Here is a 19,428-nt window from a genome sequence, read left to right as displayed (position 1 = left end):
TCCCTGCTATGGCTCAAGCCTTTGGGCTCCTGCACCCACGTAGGAGACCTAGAAGAAGCTCCTGGCTCCTGGCTTCAGATTGGTGCAGCTCTGGCCATTGTGGCCATCTGGGTAGTGAACCAGCGGATGGAAGACCTCTCTCTCTCTCTCTCTCTCTCTCTCTCTCTCTCTCTGTGTGTGTGTGTGTGTGTCTGTCTCTTGCCTCTCTATAACTCTGCCTTTCAGATAAAATAAATAAATCTTTTAAAAAGAAGTTTGAGATGCTAAATTGTATGTCATATGTATTTGACTAACATAAAATATTTTAAAGGGAGAAAAAAAGCCAAGGAAAATGATGGCTGGTTTATATAAAACCTCTCCCACTAGGATGATGTCTGTGTGTAGCCCTAATTTTTTTTGTTTATTTTATTTTAGATTTTTATTTGTTTGTTTGAAAGGCAGAGAGAGAGAGATCCACCCCTATCGCCCCCATCTCTTTTGTTAACAAGGGCTCTGGTGGGACCTTTGAGACACAGTGCGCTCTTGCCTTTCAGAATATTTCCGACAATGATCTTGGTTTGGAGGGGGCCAAGATCATCTCAGAGTTCCTCCAGAGAAACGTCTCCTCTCTCTGGAAACTGAAGCTCTCAGGTGAGCCCCTGGGAGGGGCAGGCAGGGACACTGGGAAGCAAAGGGAAGATAAGAGGGGCAGGCGCAGCGGTCAGGACCCTCCCTGGGAAGCCCACGGTGCTAGCACGGTGCCAGGTTCAAGTCCTGGCTGCTCTGCTTCCAGTCCAGCTCCCTGCTAATGTCCATCCGGGAAGGGTAGCAGATGATGATGGCCCACGTAGCTGGATCCCTGCTACCCACATGGGGGATGCCGATGGAGACAGCCCAGGCTTTTGTCGAGCGAACTAACGAGTGGAAAAATGTCTGTCTCTCTGTGTGTCTCTGTCTGTGGCTCTCTGCCTTGCTCATAAAACAGAAAGAAATAAATTAAATAAAAATATTGTTTAAAGGGTAGGAAGAGGGAGAGTGCGGCTGGGACGTAGGGTCTGGTTGTTCCCAGCAGCACCCTCTGCTCTCAGCAGCCTGCCTGTGGCTTCGCCGGCTAAGCCCTCCCCGTCTTCCTTCTCCTGCTCCGTGGCCACGCTGGCTTCCTGCTTCCTAAAGCGGTCACCGCTGGTGGGCTTGGCAACATGCCTGCCTCAGCTTGAAAGTCCCCGCCTCGGCGTCCGCGTGGCGTATGTGCCGGCCTCTCCAGCTTCGCTCACACCTCTGCTCTGGGGTCGTCCCCCGAAGGCTTTCCCCAAAGCCAGCAGCGCTGCTTCTCCGTGCTTCTGTTCCCTGCCTGGTTTTACTCACCAGCCAGGAGCTCCATATGGGTCTCACGTGGGTGCAAGGGCCCAAGTACAAGCCTTCCTCTGTTGCTTTCCCAAGAACATTAGCAGGGAGCTGGATCGGAAATGGAGCAGCTGGTGTTCAAACTGGTGCTCGAATGGTATGTTGGCATCACAGGTGGTAGCCCAACTCGCCATGCCACAACGCCAGCCTCCCGTATACTATTTTTAAAGTAGCTTATTACCTATCTCCCACAGGGGACAAACAAAGCCATGTGGGAATTCGAGAAGCCACAGACTTGCCACCACTGAAGTCTATGGCTTGGATTTATGCTGTCTACAGTGGCCTAGAACCCCAAAACCGAGCAATTAAACACAAGGAGTGGCCCCATGCTGATAAGAGTAAGGCCCCTTGGGAGGAACGACGCCTCCTGCAGACTGCTTGGGGTTCCCACAGAGAAAGCCCCACTCAAGGTGGGCTCACAGTCCACATGGCAACAAGACCCTGGGAGTTGTCGAAAGCAACAGTGGTAGGATTGGACTCTCAAGAACTTCCGGAAACTGAAGTGTCAGGGGGTTGACTTTTGGCAGAGCAGTTAAGACGTTGCTTAGATGCCCTCGTGCCGTATCTGAGTGCCTGGCTTCAAGTTCCAGCTCTGCTTCCGTTTCCAGCTTCCCGCTAGGGTGCACTCGGGAGGCAGAACGATGGCTCAAGGACTTGGTTCCCTGCCACCAAGGTGGGAGACCTGGATTGAGTTCTGGACTCCTGGCTTCAGCCTGGTCCAGCCACAGCTGTTGTGGGCATTTGGGGAGTGAACCAGCAGATGAAAGATTCTCTGTCAAGTAAAAATGCAAATAAATTTAACAGTACAGAAAATAGATAATCAGATATAAACTATAAAGGGGGCCCCATACAATTTACCACCAAAACCAGGGGCACCATTAGTTAACTGGAACTGCAAAGCCAACTGAGATATCTTGTACCAAGTATAATACATGTTTAATATGGTTAAGAATATAAAAATAGCTGTGAGTGGAAACATAAAAGAACATTCCTCTGCTCACCAAGGAATTTCTAAAAATGAAAACTACAGAGCCACTGAAATCAAAGAATAAATCCAACAGCACATTTGATATAGGTGAACAGAACTAGTAGAAAACATATTTTTCTATCTTTGCAGCATGGAAAGATAAGAAAAAATAGAGACTATAAAAGAGAACATACAAGAATTAGTAGACTCAATATAGCTGATAAGACTTCCAGAAGGGTAGAGATTGGGTGAGCAGCGATATTTAGGCAAATAACAGAGGACGTCTTTCCCGGGTTGACGAATTCTGAGATACGGACATTCCAGTAAGTCCCAAGTAAGATGAAAAGAAGCCCACACTTGAATTTGTCACTGAAAAAAATTTCGTAAGATCTTTAAAGTATCGGGGGGGGGGGGGGACAATAAAATTGGTGTGTTTTTTTAATATAAATGCTATCACAGTCAGATATTGGTCTCCAACTTTGCTGTGTTCCTCTAAAGATGTCTTGGATTTCTTTCTGTGATGGGACAAGCACATGTACCTCATTCTGCTACACTGCCAGGGACGGCCCCATGTCACGAACTTAATATCTTAATGTCAGACAAAATAATATCTTAATATCAGACAAAATAAACTTCAACACAAAAACTGTTAAGAGAGACAAAGAGGGGCACTATGTAATGATTAAGGGATCGATTCAACAGGAAGATGTAACTATTATAAACATATATGCACCGAATTACAGGGGACCAAGCAACTGAGCCATCTTCTGCTGCTTTCCCAGGTGCATTAGTGGAGCTGGAAATGGAGCAGCCAAGACTCAAACAGGTTCTCCAATATGGGACGCCAATGTTGCAGGTGGTGGCTTAACCTGGTGCACCACAGCACTGGCCCATAGTGTACGTTCCCAGGAAGTCACAACGCTTTAACCTGCAGGCCAGGCCTGGAACCAGGGCAAGGTGAACGAGGTGCTTGTCTTGGTTGCAAAACACAAGGGGTGTCCCCAAAAACTCAGTAATCAAGGAAACAGCATCTGAGTGCAGTAGTTTCAAAGTCAGAATTAGTGCAGAAACATCCATGATGGACAAACCATGAAACTTTAAATAAAAGCAGTATCCAACAGGTGTAGAATAGGTGCAGTGACTAAGGCCTGGCCATGCAAGTGGAGGGCTAAATCCTTTTTCTATTTAAAAATTTTAAACTCCATTCAACATAGATGTTTTTGCATTTTTTAAAATATTAAGGTACTATTCTTACTGAGTTTTTGGCATCCCTTAAATTTTGCACCCATGGCAAGTGCCTCACTTGCCTCCCTCTAGTCCCAATCCTGCTCCTTGAACTTCAATTAGCATTTTTAAATTTTATTTATTTTCATCTTATTTGAAAGGCAGAGAGACAGACAAACATCTTCCATCCATTGGGTCACTCCCCAAATGCCCGCAACAGCCAGGGCTGGGCCAAGCCAAAGCCAGGAGCCCAGAACCACATCCAAGTCTCCCATTTGGGTGGCAGGGGTCCAAGTACTTGAGCCATCACCTGCTGCCTCCAGGGTCTGCATTTGCCGGAAGCTGGGATGGGAAGTGGAACCACGACTCACAGCCAGGCACTCCAATATGACAACTTCACGGCTGCACCCAAAGCTTACCCCTGGCTTAGCATTTCTTATAATGTTACTGACTTGGAGCACGAGGCCAGGGGCTGATGCTGCCAATGGAGACCCAGGGGGTGGTGTTCTGAGTGCTGAAACTTCTCAGACAGTCGTGCCAGGGAGGGAAGGGAGTGTTAAAGGAAGTAGTGAAGATGAGCCCTGTCTCCTGTTTTCTCATGCCTGTGTAATACACACAGAAAGTTCTCGCCGCCTTTCCTGTGTCTGAGTGTCCCAAAGACAGGAGGACTGGCAGGGTTAGGACTCAGGGTGGGTGAGGGGAACGGTGATATGGGGTGCACCTGCTAACTCACCATCCTCCCTCCAGGAAATAACTTCAAAGAGGAATCCGCGGCACTGCTGAGCCAAGCCATGTCGGTAAGAAGCAAGAGAGGTGGGCAAGCCATGGGGGACAGTAGTACCTGGGTGGCCTGGGGGTTGGGGGCTGCTGTGGGCGTAGTGAATTGAGGCCATTGGAGCAGTGCAGGGAGCAGGTGAGTGTCCAGGCTCCGCCAAGCCCCTGGCCAAAAGCTGCAGCAAGCCTCAGGGCTGTTAGCATGGCGCTACATCCTTCATCACCAGTTACACAGAGAACGAAGCAGCGCTTGTCTTCCATCTAAGAACCCTGGCCCACCTAGCTGTGAGTCCGTGGCATTCCTCCAAAATACTGCTCTGAGATGAACACCGTGTTTGCGGTCAGAAGCTAAAGTAACCTCTCTTTCCACTGTTTGTTTCTCTAGTCCAATTACCAAATCAAGAAGCTGAATCTCAGCCACAACCAATTCTCTGACCAGGGAGGGGAGCAGCTGGGACAGATGCTGGGTAGGTCCCCAGGCAGGGAAGAGGCCAGCAGACGGGAAGGTGGGCGGGAGCTCCCCTCGCGTGGCTGTTTCTTTTGGCATTATTATTATTATTGCGATTAATGAATGTCTTTATTATAGCAGAGATGTAAGCCATGCCCAAAATACATTTCATTAATTAATTAATTAATTTTTATTGGAAAGGCAGACAGACAGAAAGATCTTCCATCTGCTGGTTCACTGCCCACAACAGCCAGGGCTGGGCCAGGCCAAAGCCAGGAACCCAGAACTCCATCTGGGTCTCACACATGGGTAGGGCCAAGCGTCCACTCCTAATTTTTATATTAATCAAATGCTGTAAATATCTACTCCCGGTCTGCTGCTTGTCCTTTTAGGCTGTACAGGCTTCTCTTATTATATCCATGTACCAAGTGTATTGTTGTCAAATACATGAATTACTGCTATTGCATTTTAAGCCCGCTGTGTCTTGGGCCATCCTCCTTAGCCTACCCTAGGTCAACCGGTCATTTTTTTTCTCCTATGGGATTATTGCAAAGTATAACTTCCTGCACCTGGGTGTCTGCTCCATTTAAAATGCATTTTGGGGGGCAGGTATATGGTGCACAGTTAAGTTGCTATTTGGGATGCCCACATCCAATATTGGAGTTCTGGGCTCCATTTCCTATTGCAACTTCCTGCTAATGTACTTCCTGGGAAGCAGAATATGATGGCTCAGGTACTTGGGTCCCCCCCCCCCCCCGCCTCTCTCTCTTTCAAATAAAACAAATGAGTAATTGGTTTTTAAACATTAGTGTTCAGAATATTGATAAAATATGCTATAGATCAATAAAACAATACTACATACCCCACCAATAGAGCAATGGTAAGCCATATGGACAACAGGAGAAAAAAGCCACATGCCCAACCTCTTTAGGAATGACAGAAATGCGAAATAAACCAGGAAGATCACCCTTGTTGTTTGCCAAGGCTGCCGGTGTATAAGTCAGTGAATATGACTGCAGGCAATGGAGAGAAGTGGGCTCCCCGCCCCCGCCCACGGCTGGGTCTAGGCACTGTGGGGAACAATGGGCAGCGCCTCCCACGAGTCAGCAGTGTGCAGATCCGCTCTCCCGTCTCAGAGCAGCTCTCTCCTACACAGAGATGTCTGGGGACCTTATGTAGTGCAGCATTGTTAGAAGAGAGGGGGGAAAATGACAACACCTTTAGTGATTGTCCCTGGGCCAAGGAATAGACAAAGGAGGTGGGGCTGGGGCTGTGTATGTAGAGGGGAGGTGACACAAAGCCTTGAGGGAGCAGAGACTCCCTCAGTTGGAGCAGAGAAGCCACAGGAGGAGAGGGAAGAAGGGGTCCCCTGCGAGTCCTCACAGCCAGCTGGGTCTCGGGCTCTGGGGACCATGGCTTGCAGGAGGTCGGGTTTTACTTCACTTGCGATGGAATCACTGGGCAGGTGCAGGGGGGTGGTTCAGTGGAGCAGGGACACGGCTCGAGTTGTGGATTTGGAACCACTGTGTCTACTGGATGAGGGTCTTGGCTCAGAGAGGGGGCGATGACAATCAGAAGTGAGCAGATTCAGAGTATATTTTGGGGTGAGGCCAAGAGGACTGGGACGTGATGCATGAGGTAAAGGGAGAAAGAGAGGTAGACCCTGGGTCACTGTGCTTTAGCCACTGGCCGCACAATGGTGTCACTCGCTTAAATGGAGAAACCTCAGGGAATGCACGCTACAGAGAGGCAGGAGTGGGGCGTCTGGCTGCCCTCCTGGCCACGTCGTGTCTGTGATGGCCGCTGGACACTCACACCTCCGTGGACGTGTCAGGCAGTTGGTTTGCTGCATGAGTTTATAACGTGGTAAAGAGGTCAGGATGGGAGATTGGCACCGGGAGTCACGGACACAGACGTATTGAAAACCAAGAGACGGCCGGCGCCGCGGCTCACTAGGCTAATCCTCCGCCTTGCAGCGCCGGCACACCGGGTTCTAGTCCCGGTCGGGGCACTGATCCTGTCCCAGTTGCCCCTCTTCCAGGCCAGCTCTCTGCTGTGGCCAGGGAGTGCAGTGGAGGATGGCCCAAGTGCTTGGGCCCTGCACCCCATGGGAGACCAGGATAAGCACCTGGTTCCTGCCATCAGATCAGCGCGGTGCGCTGGCCGCAGCGCGCCTACCGCGGCAGCCATTGGAGGGTGAACCAACGGCAAAAGGAAGACCTTTCTCTCTGTCTCTCTCTCTCACTGTCCACTCTGCCTGTCAAAAAAAAAAAAAAAAGAAAGAAAGAAAACCAAGAGACAATATGAAGACATCGAGGCCAGTCATATAGACCGAGCGGAGTGGGTGGCCATCAAACTGACCCCCGGGGAATGCCAACATTTTCAGGTTTTACCAAGGAGGAGGGGGAGGAGGAGGGGGAGAAGCCAGGCACTTAGGAAGGAAACCAGGAAAGTGAGGTAGGGAGAAGGTCAAGGAGGCAGTGGTCAGTTGCGTCAAATAGTGCTTAGAGGTCAAATGGGGCAAGGACAGAAGAGTGACCCCAGGGCTTGGCCACATGAGATGCTCAATGACGTGGACAAGGGCTGACTTGGTGACGGGGTTGAGGCTGGAAACCCACATGGCAGCGGAGAGTCGGAAACGGGGCATGGAGAAGTGGAAAGAGCACAGAGGCCCCTGGGAAGGCTGGGACAGGAAGTTCTGGGACAGGAAGACAGCTGGGAGCCAGAGGGAGTCCCCGAGTCCAGGGAGGGATCGAAGGATGCAGAAGGCTAAGGAGAAAGTGATGCTGCAGGAGGAGGAGGCCGGACGACAGGAGGCGATGGCACTGTCCAGCGTGGACGTGGGGGGCTGGCTTAGACGGTTCAGCCACTGAAGAGGGAGGTGACGAGAGGGGGCACAGGTGTGACTGAGCAGGGGGATTTGGTGCTGGGCGGGTGACGTCTCTCCCATCTCGTTGCTGTATTTTCCCAGTGAAGCAGGAAGCAAGAGCTTCCATTGGGGGTGCAGTGTGGACCCACAGGGTGGAGGAGAGGGGAGAAGGAACAGAACAGCGAAGCGTGGAGGCACTGCTGGGCGGTTGGAGTCTCCATCCAAACGCCGAGGTCCTCAGTGTAAAGTAAGGAAGGTTGAGTTCTATTGGGGCATAGTTATTGTACTGTAAATGCAACTGTAAGATCTCTTTATCATTATCGGAGCTGCCAAACATTTCCTGATTATTCCGGGCCAAGCATCACACGAAGCGACTCACCTCAATGCTCACAGCAACCGTACCTGGGTCAACAGCTCCACGTTGCAGGTAGTGCAGGAAAATCAGCCCCCCCAAAGTCACAGAGTCAGGAAGTGGTGAGGTTGGAACTGAACTTGAAATTGTGTGGCTTGGAAGAGAGGCAGGCTTGCCAGGGGTAACTCAGGTGAGAGAGCTGGCGGAGGAGAGGAAGTCAGGGCAAGAAGAGAGGGAAGGAAGAGAGAGGAGGGGCAGAAGGAAGGCAGGAGAAAGTTCGTTCTCAAAGTACAATACAGTGTTGTACACCTTACTAACACCTAATCCTGGCTGTTGAAAAAGGACACGATCAGTGTGTCGTTTATTGTTCATAAAAAATAAAACAAGGGAGCGAGAGCCTGGTTCAGTGCCCAGCTCCCGCTGCTGACCCAGCCTCCTGCCAATGCCTCCCCGGGAGGCAGCCGGTGGTGGCTCATGTAGTTTGGCCCCTGGCACCCACGTGGGAGTGGATTGAGTTCTTGGCTCCTGCTTCTGGCCCCAGCCCAGTCCTGGCCATTAAGTGACCCAATGGATCTCTCTCTCTCTCTCTCTCTCTCCCTCTCCCTCTCCCTCTCCCTCTCCCTCTCCCTCTCCCTCTCTCTCTCTCCTTCCCTCTAGCTCCCTCTCAAAGAAGTAAAAAGATAATTTTTAAAAACAGTTCCCTAACTGGGGTCAACGTTGTGGTATACTAAGTTAGTCTGCCTGTTGCAATGCCAGCATATTATACCAGAGTGCCAGTTCAAGTCCTGGCCGCTCTGCTCTGACCCAGCTCCCTGCAAATGCACCTGGGAAGGCAGCAATGAGACCCAAGTGCTTGGGTCCCTGCCACCCATGTGGTTGACCTAGATGGAGTTCCAGGCTCCTGGCGCTTCAGCCTGGCCCAGCCCTGGCTGTTACAATCATTTGGGAAGTGAACCAATAGATGGAAGATCTCTATCTATCTATATCTCCCCACCCCTTTATTGTTTCAAATAAGTAAATAGATCTTTTTAAAATTTTTAAATGAGCAAATAAAATGCATTTTTCCTGGGCCTGAAGCCTGGAGGGGATTCCTGCTGTTCAGTGATGGCTGAAGAGGCTTTAGCCTCTCCTCCCCGGGGTGTCTCCAGTATTAACTGCCCTCCCCAAGAAGAAGACAGTGTTGGAGTAGGATGCGTTCCCCAGCCTAGTAGCATATGAGCACAAACATCCCTGCACATATGATTTCTGTGCAAACCCAGCGTCTGCCCCAGCCTGAGGCCTCCCTACTTACAGCTGCGTGTGTGCCCCAGGCTCTCCAGCAGTGCAGTTCCGGAGTGGCCCACGGCTGCCCGTGACAATGACATCACAGATGCCCTAATGCACCATGGCCCTGTGTCAGCCTCACCCTGACAGGGTTTCCCACACTGTCTCTATCTTGTTCTTTCCAAAAACTTCTCAGTTATTTGTTTTTATTCAGCTGAAAAGTAGAGTGACAGCAACAGGCAGAAAGAGAGCTTCCATCCACTCACTCCCCAGATGCCCACAACAGTCAGGCTGGGCCCAGAGAAAGCCATGAACTTGGAATTCCATCTGAGTCGCCCACGTGGGTGGAAGAAACCCAGGAGCCATGATCTGCTGCTTCGCAAGATGCGCATCAGCAGACAGCTGGGATCAGAGAGGCGTCAGGGGCTTGAATCCACGCACCCGTTAGGGGACACAAGCTTCCCACGTGGCATTTTAATGGCCGCTGCAAACGCCTGGCCTGGCCCCTGTCTACTTTAATGGCTGTGGCCTCTTCCAGCAGATGGACAGTTAGTACGTGCTCTCCCCTTCCCCCTTGAGGCAGGGCTCTGACCTCTCCATGATGACGCCATGTAAACATACACAAATACAGGGCTCTCCCACGTCCTGCGCTGTCTCCCTAGAGTCTCAGGCAGGAGGTAGGGTCTACACAGCTGTGATCGCATAATATTCTCCAAGTAGATTATAGCAATTCACTTGTCCCTGCGATACAGGTGTGTGGTCATTCTATGACATCTGTGCCTGCATTGGGAATCCATTTGTGGTATTGTGTTTAAAATAGTAATTCAAACACTTCTTCCCTGGTTTTGAGTAGCCATGGAGCAACCGTTCTCCATGGGTGAGGCTCCTGTGCGCCTGCTGGCTCTGAGCCGGGATCGCTGGGGAGGTGGGGAGTGCAAAGCTGACTCCCTTCCTTTCCCAGCCCTCAACATAGGGCTAAAGTCGCTGGATCTCAGCTGGAATCACTTCCACATTCGGGGAGCTGTGGCCTTGTGCAACGGTCTCCGGGTAAGGCACTCCCTGGGAGCGGTGCACTGAGCCTGGGGTGAGGACGGCCAGGGCCTCGGGACTGCCATCTGGAACCCTTCCGGGTGGTTACCCCCGATGAGGAGGAGAGCACCCCGTTCATACTCGGTAGTACAAAACCCACCTGCAGAGGCCTGGGTGGCATCTCTGGGGACACTTCAAGAGGGCAGTTTACTGAGAGGGGTAGGGGCGTGAGAGGTACTGAGAGGGCCCAAGGGGCATGACTATCTGGAGCTCTCGAGACTCTGAGCCCGGCTGGGAGGGGACTGGCAGAACTGCCTCTCCCAGGGCCCGGATCTGGACACCAGCAGGGCTTAGACATAGGGCCCACGTGGCGCAGCCCTGACCCTGGTGCTGTTCTCTGCTCTCCCTGGAGGCGAACGTGACCCTGAAGAAACTGGATCTCTCCATGAACGGCTTTGGGAACGAGGGGGCCCTGGCCCTGGGTGAGGTCCTGAGACTCAGCAACTGCTTGGTCTTCCTGGACGTCAGCGGCAATGACATCAACAATGACGGGGCGTCCAAGCTCAGCCGAGGCCTGGAGTACAACGAAAGTCTCCGTGTTCTGAAGGTTGTCTTTCCCAGTGTGTGTGTGTGTACATGAGTGAGTGTGTGTGTGCGTGAGTGTGTGCGCGAGTGAGTGTGTGTGCATGAGTGTGTGTGTGAGTGTGTGTGTGCATGTGTGTGTGCATGAGTGTGTACGTATATGTGTATCCACGTGTGTCTCCTGTGCGTGTGTCTCTAGGCATCTGCATGAGTGTGTATGTGTGTGCATGTGTGTGTGTCCATGTGTGGCCGTGTTGGGGTGTGCCGGGGTGGGGGGCACGGCAGGGTGGGGGTGCTGGATATTACTGCAGAGAATCGTCGGGAACACCTGTCTTGGACTTCTGCACACTGGGGTGCTTGCTCGCCGTCTCTGCCCTAGACCCAGTGCCACCCTCAGCTCTCCCCGGTGCCCCGCAGCTGTCTGCCAGCTGGACTTCCTTCCCCATCCCGGGCCACACTGCAGCCGGAATCCGCTTCTAGAACACAGATCTGACTTCCGTCCCCTGCACCCTGCCAGTCCACTCTGCCAGCCTGGACCCCCCTGTGGCTTCCTGTCACTCACATCCATGGCTCTGTTTCCTCCCCTCTCCTGGGGTCTCCCCTGCTGTCCACCTCGGCCTCCTGGTCCTGTCTCCCCGCTTTTCCTCCTACCCCCAGGGCCTTGGCCCGTGGTGCTTTCTCCTTACGCCCCCGCCTCCTGCTTGCTCTGGTCACAGCCGGCCGCAGAGTGCAGCGCCCGTGGCTAGTCCTCGGGGAGCCCTGCCAGGGTCTCTGTCTGGGTTTTCTGCTCCCCCTCCCTGCACAGCTCAGGTCAGTCACCCCCACTGCTTTAACCAAGGCTGGTTGGGTTTTCCTACCGTTCCACCCAGCCCGGTGCTGAGCACGTGGTATGCCCAGTGAAGACTGGATGAATGAACCTGCATTTTACTTTGACTTAATTCACATAGAAGTGCTAAGCGATCACACAGAAGCTGCTGGGCAGTGGCAACACAGACGAGCGAGACTCCTGACGCTTCCTTCAGGGGCTGCTACCCTGAACTGGTCCTTTTGCAAGTTGGCCTCGCTGCTCACGGCCACGCTGTTAGCTCCACGTGGCAGATGAGAACACGCCAGCAAGAGGCAGGGAGACGCTCCCTGGAGATGCAGGGATGGCTGGGGGCAGGGAGCCACAGAGGTGGGAGTGCTGGGGGTAGGTGCAGGGGAGAGAGTCACAGGGGATGCTAAGGAGACAAGGAGGAGCCAAGCTCCCTCCAGGGAGAAGGGGCCTGCAGACTGGACCAGACGGGTCAGGGGGACCAAGAGAGCTGCACAGCCTGGCCTGGGTGCTGGAGTGGGTGAAGCCCAACTCAGAGAAGAGAGGCTGACCGGGCTGTGCCTGCTTCAGCCACAGTGGCTGTGGGAGCCAGGCACGGCTCTGAGAGCCTGAATTTCAACACTAGGAAGTTGTCCGAGAGGGTGAGGGCAGGGGCTGCTTCTTGCCAGTGGGGTAGAGGTGACTTAAGACATCGTTTCCCACCTCTTTCCTAATGTTTCCACGATGACCATGCGTGGTAAACATATTTTAACGTTCAAAACGTGTTTCAGAAGTAAAAGAGAAAGGCTGAAGGCAGACCTCTTGAGTTCAATAGCAGGTAGAGACCACACCAACTCGGCCTTGGGGAGCGGGGTCCCACACCCAGCCTCCGCCCCCTCCCCCGAATCTTGGAGAATTCTCCCTGGGAAGCCGGCCGGCAAAGGTCCACACCCTCTCACCACAGCACGTCACAGCCCGCATGGCGCCCCCCTACAGGACGTCACAGCCCGAGTGGCGCCCCGCCCAGAGCACATCACATCACAGCCCACGTGGCCTCCCCCCCACAACACGTCACAGCCCGCGTGGCGCCCCGCCCACAGCACGTCACAGCCCACGTGGCCTCCCCCCCACAAGACGTCACAGCCCGCTTGGCGCCCCGCCCACAGCAGGTGCTCGGTGAACGTGCTGGCGGCCACAGGAAGCCGTCCGGCACACGGGGAGACAGACGGACGGACGGGGAGACAGGCCCTCCCAGAGACGTCTGCGGGGAAGACGGAGGTGTGCCTCACGGGAAGAGGTGGAAGCCGGGCTCCGGGCCAGCCCTTCCTGCGCCCAGCTCAGCATCCCCCGTCTCGCCCCTGTTTCCACAGCTTTTCCTGAACCCTATAACTATGGACGGGGCCACTTTACTTGTCACGTCCATCAAGAAGAACCCCAAATCGAGGCTGGAAGAGCTGGACATTTCTGTAAGTGACCAAACGGTAGTTGGCTGCCCGAGGGATGGAGCCAGTTCCCACGCCCAGTTCCCCGGGACCAACAGCCGGCCCCTCCCACAAATGCACTGCTTTGGGTACAGCTCTGTCCTCTCCAGGGATCCTTCCGGCAGGGGGAGCCATTCAGTCAGTACCCAGGTCCTGGTCTCCGCTGGCCAGACACCCGAGGGCAGAGGCAGGGAGACAGCAAAGACAGACAAGAGGAGCTCAAAACGTTTGCTCACCATCAGCATGGCTGATGCGTGGACCTGGATCCCGCAAGATTTTCATTTCTTAAAGACTTACTGAGTGGTTTATTTATTTGAAAGCGAGAGAGAGAGAGAGACCGAGAGAGACTGAGACCTTCCACTCACTGGTTCGCCCACAACAGCTGGACTGCATCAGGCCAAAGCCAGGCATTGGGAACTCCATACAAGTCTCCCAGCTGGGTGGCAGGGGTTCAACACTTGGGCCTCATTGCCGCCTTCCCACGCATTAGCAGGGAGCTGGAGCAGAAGCAGAGCAGCCGGGTCTCCACCCAGCACTCCAGAACGGCACACGGGCGGGCATCCCCAGCTCAACCCATGGTGCCACGATGCCCACCCCCCAGAATCGCATGATTGGGAGGATCTGGGCCTCAGACCCTATACAGATGGGTGTTTTTGTTTCCCGACTTGGCCAGAGGAAATGACTGTGACTCCTGCCGTGTCCTCCTGTGGTCTAGGAGACCACAGCTGGGGGTAGCAATGAGCTTGACCGCACTCCACAAAAACACCCGGTCAAAGTCATGCAGGAGGGGAGGGCGTTGGGCTGCACCCTGCTCTCAGAGGGAGGGAGTTCGAGTCCCAGCTCCGGCTCTGGACTCCAGCTTCCTGCTGCTTTGCACCCTGAGGGGCAGCAAGCGATGACCCCGACATGTAGGACCGGCGTGGAGTTCTTACCTTCGGCCTAGGTCTGCTTTAGCCATCACAGGCACTTGGGGAGTGAACCAGTGGATAGGAGGTCTCTCTGCTTCTCAAGTAAATAGATCCTTTTTGAAAACATGCAAGAAACTTCCAAGTCAAATCACAGGCCCTGAACTCCCAGAACTGTCTAGGAGTCTTGTGCAGCCAACTGGACAAAGCAATGCTCCCCTTTGGCCTGGGAGTAAGCGGAGGGCCCTCTGGTAGGCAGGGAGAGGGCGCCATGGCAGGTCCCCTCTCTCTGCCCAGAACGTGCTGGTGACCGAGCAGTTCATGAAGATGTTGGACAGCGTGTATGCCGTTCACCCCCAGCTGGATGTGTTGTACAGGGCGGTGCAAGGCCTGGAGGAGAAGAAAACCCTCTTCCTGTGTAAAAACCCCATAAAACTAATCCAGGTGAGCTCCCACCTGCGCCTTCCCAGAGCCTCCAGGCAGCCCTGGGGAAAGTGCGCCTTGGGCTCCAAGTCAGCTACCCGGATCTCCCCTCCCCCAGAGCGCAGGAACCATCCTCCCCAGGCAGCAGGGTCTCGGGCCCTGGGGCTGCAGACACCAGCACCCCCCACCCCGACACTGGGTTGCTCAGCCATGTACAGGACCCACTCTGGGGGCTGATGGGAGGGGGAGGAGAAGGGAAACAAAAGGACCCAAAACCTTAGACACTTCAAAGGCATTCAGAATGTACTAGCGCAATACATTTCTGAAAAACAGTAGGTGCAGGGCCGGTGCTGTGGTGGTGTGGGTGAGGCCACCGCTTGCATCCCATGTGGGTGCCGGTTCAAGTCCTGGTGGCTCCACTTCTGATCCAGCTCTCTGCTATGGCCTGGGAAAGCAACAGAAGGTGGCCCAAGGCCTTGGGCCCCTGTACCCACCTGGGAGACCTGAATGAGGCTTCTGGCTCCTGGCTTTGGATCGGCACAGCTCCAGCCATTGCAGCCATCTATGGAGTGAACCAGTGGGTGGAAGACCTCTCTCTCTCTCTCTCTCTCTCTCTCTCTCTGCACTTCAGCTTCTCTGTAACTGTGACTTTCAAATAAATAAATAAATAAATCTTAAAAAAAAAAACAGATGCAGTAGAAAGATGCTAGTTGATGAGAAATAAATGAGATATACAAATAGATAATAGATGATAGATAATAGATGGATGATAGATATCATTGATAGTTGAGAGACACAATTTATAGATGGTGGATTGATAAGATAGTTGATAGATAGATGGATGGGTAAATAGGTGATAGACATTAGATTGATAGAAATATAGATGAATGGATGGATGGATGATAGGTAGATACATAGAGAGATAGTGATAGGTGATACACAGATGAATATAGATGATAAATAGATGGGTGACTGGTAGATGGTAGACACTAGATATAGATAGATGATAGAGATGATAGATAAAAGGATACATACCAAGATGTTACTACTGGATGATGAACTAGATTAATGGATTTTTTTTTTTACTTTTTAAACTATCATTCTTTTTTAAAGATTTGTGTATTTATTTGAAAGAGCTTCAGAAAGAGAGAGAGAATCAGAGAGAGGACTTCCATCCACTGGTCTGATTCCCAAAAGACCGCAACAGCCAGGGCTGGGCCAGGCTGAAGCCAGGAGCCTCCTCCAGGTCTCCCACGTGGGTGCAGGGACCCAAGCACTTGGTCCACCCTTCGATGCCCTCCAGTAGGGAGCTAGATCCAAAGCGGAGCAGCCAGGTCCTGAACCGGGGCCCATATGGGATGCCAGCGTCATCACAGACGGCAGCTCCACCCCCTGCACCACAGTGCCGGCTCCTTATGGGTTCTTCTTTGTTTTCTTTCTGCTCATCTAAAAATCACACGGCAAAGTAGGCAGTACTTTTGAAATGATATTTTTTACGTGTTTGAATGGAGCACATCTCCACAGGAGCGTCGGTGAGAGACGCCCAGAAATTCTCAGCACCTGCCCACGCCCGCGCGCCACGTGGCTGTGGTTGGAGCTGTTGCTCTCCGGCTCACAGCAGCCCGCCCACCGCGGGGCCCATCGAGCCTGGTCTTATCAGAGGTGGTTTTCCCCGGGGCAGCCTCCCTTGGCGCCCTGACACCTGAGCAGCACCGACTCCCACTCCTCCATCTTTGCAGTGGGTGGGGCTTCTGCTCAGTGGGGGTGGGGCTTCGAGACCCCGAGCACACACCCAGGAGCCCTCGGGGCGTGCAACACGGGGCTCATGGTCCCACACAGCTGCTAACAGGGAAGACTGGGGTCCTCGGGCTCGCCTGCTAGGCCCTGCCCTGAGCGTCCCTAGGAGCCTGGGTCACCCTTTGGAGGAGGGAGCCGCAATGCTTGTGGCGAGGCCACGCGTCTGCTCCCGCTGTCTCCCGCTTCTCCCAGAGCTACGCAGACAAGAACCACATCAGCATCTTGGACTTCTTCAAGAGCCTGAACCCCACCGGAGCAATGCAGATGACCGTGGGCGAGTTCCGGAAGGCTCTGTTACAGGTGTGCCGGGTGCTGTGTGTGTGTGCCTGGGAGAGAGAGGGAGGGAGGAGGAGGAGGGGGAGGGGAGCTCCTGGGCGCATAACAGGAAGTGAGAGCAGAGAGCACCTCCGAAGACCCCAGTCTTGCCCCCTTGGGCCCACCATCCTGCCTGAAATCCCTTGTCCACCCCCAATATAATGAAGGGGCTGAGGCCCCCGCAAGGCTCACTTGAAGGGCTCTGTTGTCGGGAGGGAACTGGGCCCTGCAAGGAGGCCCGGAGAGAGGAGTTCCGGGGGCCCAGGTGGGGATGGACAAAGACCCAGGGCGCAGACCAGATCAGGAACGACCCTCAGTGCTGCCAGGCAGAGTTCCTGGCCCTCGGGTCCTGACCTCTCCCCTCACTGCACCCTGGAGAAGGGGGTCCCCGGGGGTCCAGGCAGTGACCTGTGGGCTGCGGCTCCTTCCAGCCTGTGTGTGCGGTGGCTGCATTTCCTCCGAGCTCTCAGATCTGTCCAGGGTCCCAAGGGGAGGGAAGCCGGGGGGCCGGGGCGGGGGGCTGAGCAGAGGTCTCCGCTAACGGCACTGTTGCATCCCCCTCCTCAGCAAAGCAAGGTGCCTGTGACCCACTGCCAGATCAGGGAGCTGGTCAAGCGGCTGCAGGAGAAGCCCGGCATGGTGAACCTCAGGTCAGCCCCGCCGCGGCCGCTGCCCCCTCGCCCGGGCCGCCCAGCAGTGCGCAGGCTAACGGGAGGAGGCACGAGGGGCGAATGCTTGGGCCCTGGAGGAGTAATGGAGGTGCGTGCTGGCTTCCGCCAGAGCCCAGAGAGCAGGTGTAGCCCAGGCGGGAGCTGGCGGTGTTTCCATTGAGTCTGGCAAGACAGACGAGACAGAGGGACAGCCGAGTCCCAAGTCAGTGCGGTGTGCAGGGGACCACAGCAGCAGCGGAGGCAGTGAGGCAGGTGCCACGTGGGCTGCACTCTCCGGAGAGAGAGGAAAGGGTCCCAGTGAGGGCAACAGCAACAAAGGCCCCCACTGAGCCCTACCTGAGCCTTGTGCGTCCAGGCAGGCACGGCCCCCAGTGGCTCACCGCGCCCAGCGGCGCCACCACGGCCCCACCACAGCCCCACCATGGCCCCTGGTGGCAAACGGTGAGCTTTGGAGATGTGCACAAAGAAGCCAAGCCCTGGAGGCCGGGAAGGCGCAGCTGTAGCCCTCCCTCCCACCCTGCTTCCTCGCTTGAGACCACACCAATCGCGAATCTGCATGTGGCCTCCCCCCAGCCCTCCCCACCCCACCCAGTCCCTGTCTCGGGGGCCTCTGTCCATGGTATGCTCCCCCTCCCCACAGTCCTCACTGCCCCCCCAGACATTCCCTGTGAACATCGTCAGGTGCACGTTCAGTGCCTTTTCCCACGGCACGGCCTTGAGGGCATGGGTGTGGGCCAGAGACGGTGGCTGCAAATGCGGGGCAGCCCTGGGCGAGGGGCACAGCCCCCCCCCCCCCCGTGCCTCAGTGTCCCTGGCTGTGTTACGGGGCCGACAGCAGCACCCACAGCGGGGGCTTCTGAGGACTACATGAAGTCTGTACACATTGAGAACACGGCTTGGCACACGGCAGGGGGCTCATGGAACACGTGGTTTTATTGCATGCTTTACAAACACACGCACACAGAGACACACACAACACACACACACAGTCTCTGACCGTACGTGGGATCTCACTGCCCCGTTCCTCCGAACTTGCTCCGCTTAGCACAGCGCCTCAGTGCCCAACACCCTCCACCTAGACCCAGCTCAGCTTTCCAACTGCCGCAGCAGCCTCGGGCTTCAGTCTCGTTTTTAGGGGCATTTAAGCTATTTCTGATTTTATTTTTTAATTTTTTGGTTTCTTACTGGACAGAGAAACTGGGATAGACAGCGTCCCTGGGCCATTGCCTAAACGTCTTCAGTGGCCTCCAGCTGGGGCTGAAGCTGGGAACCAGGAGCTCAATCCAGGTCTCCTGTGCAGGGGGCAGGGACCCAGACACTTGAGCTGGCACCACTGCCTCCCAGGGTCCGTCAACAGGAAGCTGGAGTCAGGCGTGGAGCCAGGAGCAGACTCGGCACTTGCAGATGGGATGTGGGCTTCTCACTGGGCCTAACAGCTGCGCAGGTTCCAGTATCCCCTCGCCCAACAGTGCTCACACACCACACACGCGTGTTTCTCTGCCGTCGGCTGGGTGGAGGCCAAGGGCGTGCACGGTCTGCAGCTCGAATCTGCCCAGCCCTGGCCAATCACAAGCCCTGTTCTGCCAGGATGAGCGTGCCCCCTCCCCCACGCCCTCGCCGGTCAGCCCTGAGGCCACGCGAATGCTCAACACTACCCCCTTACCTTTCAAACCAGTTTCTTGAAATGACAGAAGCCGCAGGCGCAAGTCTGATCTGCAGAGAAGTCCCAGCAACTCGGACGGGGACGCGAGGGAGACGACGAAGTGGCCGGACGTCAGGGGACAAAAGCCAAGGCCCGGACTGAGCATGAGCAAATAAAATCCGGCTGGGCTCTGGGCGTCTCCGGGCTGCTGGTGGTGTTGCCCCTCCCCAGGGAGCACCTTCTAGACGCAGTGACCCGCAGGGGACACCTTGTTGGTGGCGGTCACAGCAGGAGATGCGGAGACCCGTTGGGAAAAGAGCCTGCAGCAGCAGGTCAGAGCCCCACCGCAGTCACGGTGGCCATGGGGCTGTGCCATGGGTTTTCCGGGAGGAAGGCAGTGGCAGAGGGGCCAGCTGTTAAGGCCCGTCAGAAGTGAATGCCAAGGTCACACAGGGGCAGCACCTGGTGACCCCGTGCCACCTGGCCACATGACCTTGGGGCCTGAGAACC

General features: G+C 54.7%; 1 protein-coding gene across 1 annotated transcript in view; it reads left to right on the top strand.

Moving 5' to 3' along the window:
* LRRC74A (leucine rich repeat containing 74A) overlaps positions 1-19,094 on the top strand; it is a 36,356-nt gene extending 17,262 nt beyond the window's left edge. Inside the window, exons 7-16 of the mRNA XM_062181316.1 lie at positions 534-630; positions 4,322-4,371; positions 4,734-4,815; positions 10,242-10,327; positions 10,722-10,916; positions 13,055-13,150; positions 14,368-14,514; positions 16,483-16,590; positions 17,173-17,255; positions 18,952-19,094. Coding sequence (XP_062037300.1) covers positions 534-630; positions 4,322-4,371; positions 4,734-4,815; positions 10,242-10,327; positions 10,722-10,916; positions 13,055-13,150; positions 14,368-14,514; positions 16,483-16,590; positions 17,173-17,255; positions 18,952-18,964 — 957 coding nt within the window. The 3' untranslated portion in view covers positions 18,965-19,094. The remainder of the gene's footprint in view (positions 1-533; positions 631-4,321; positions 4,372-4,733; positions 4,816-10,241; positions 10,328-10,721; positions 10,917-13,054; positions 13,151-14,367; positions 14,515-16,482; positions 16,591-17,172; positions 17,256-18,951) is intronic.
* The last annotated feature ends 334 nt before the right edge of the window (positions 19,095-19,428 follow it).

Source organism: Lepus europaeus, chromosome 22, assembly GCF_033115175.1.
Source record: "Lepus europaeus isolate LE1 chromosome 22, mLepTim1.pri, whole genome shotgun sequence".
NCBI lineage: Eukaryota > Metazoa > Chordata > Mammalia > Lagomorpha > Leporidae > Lepus > Lepus europaeus.
Note: the sequence above shows the minus strand (reverse complement) of the source record. Positions and strands in the feature narration are given on the sequence as shown.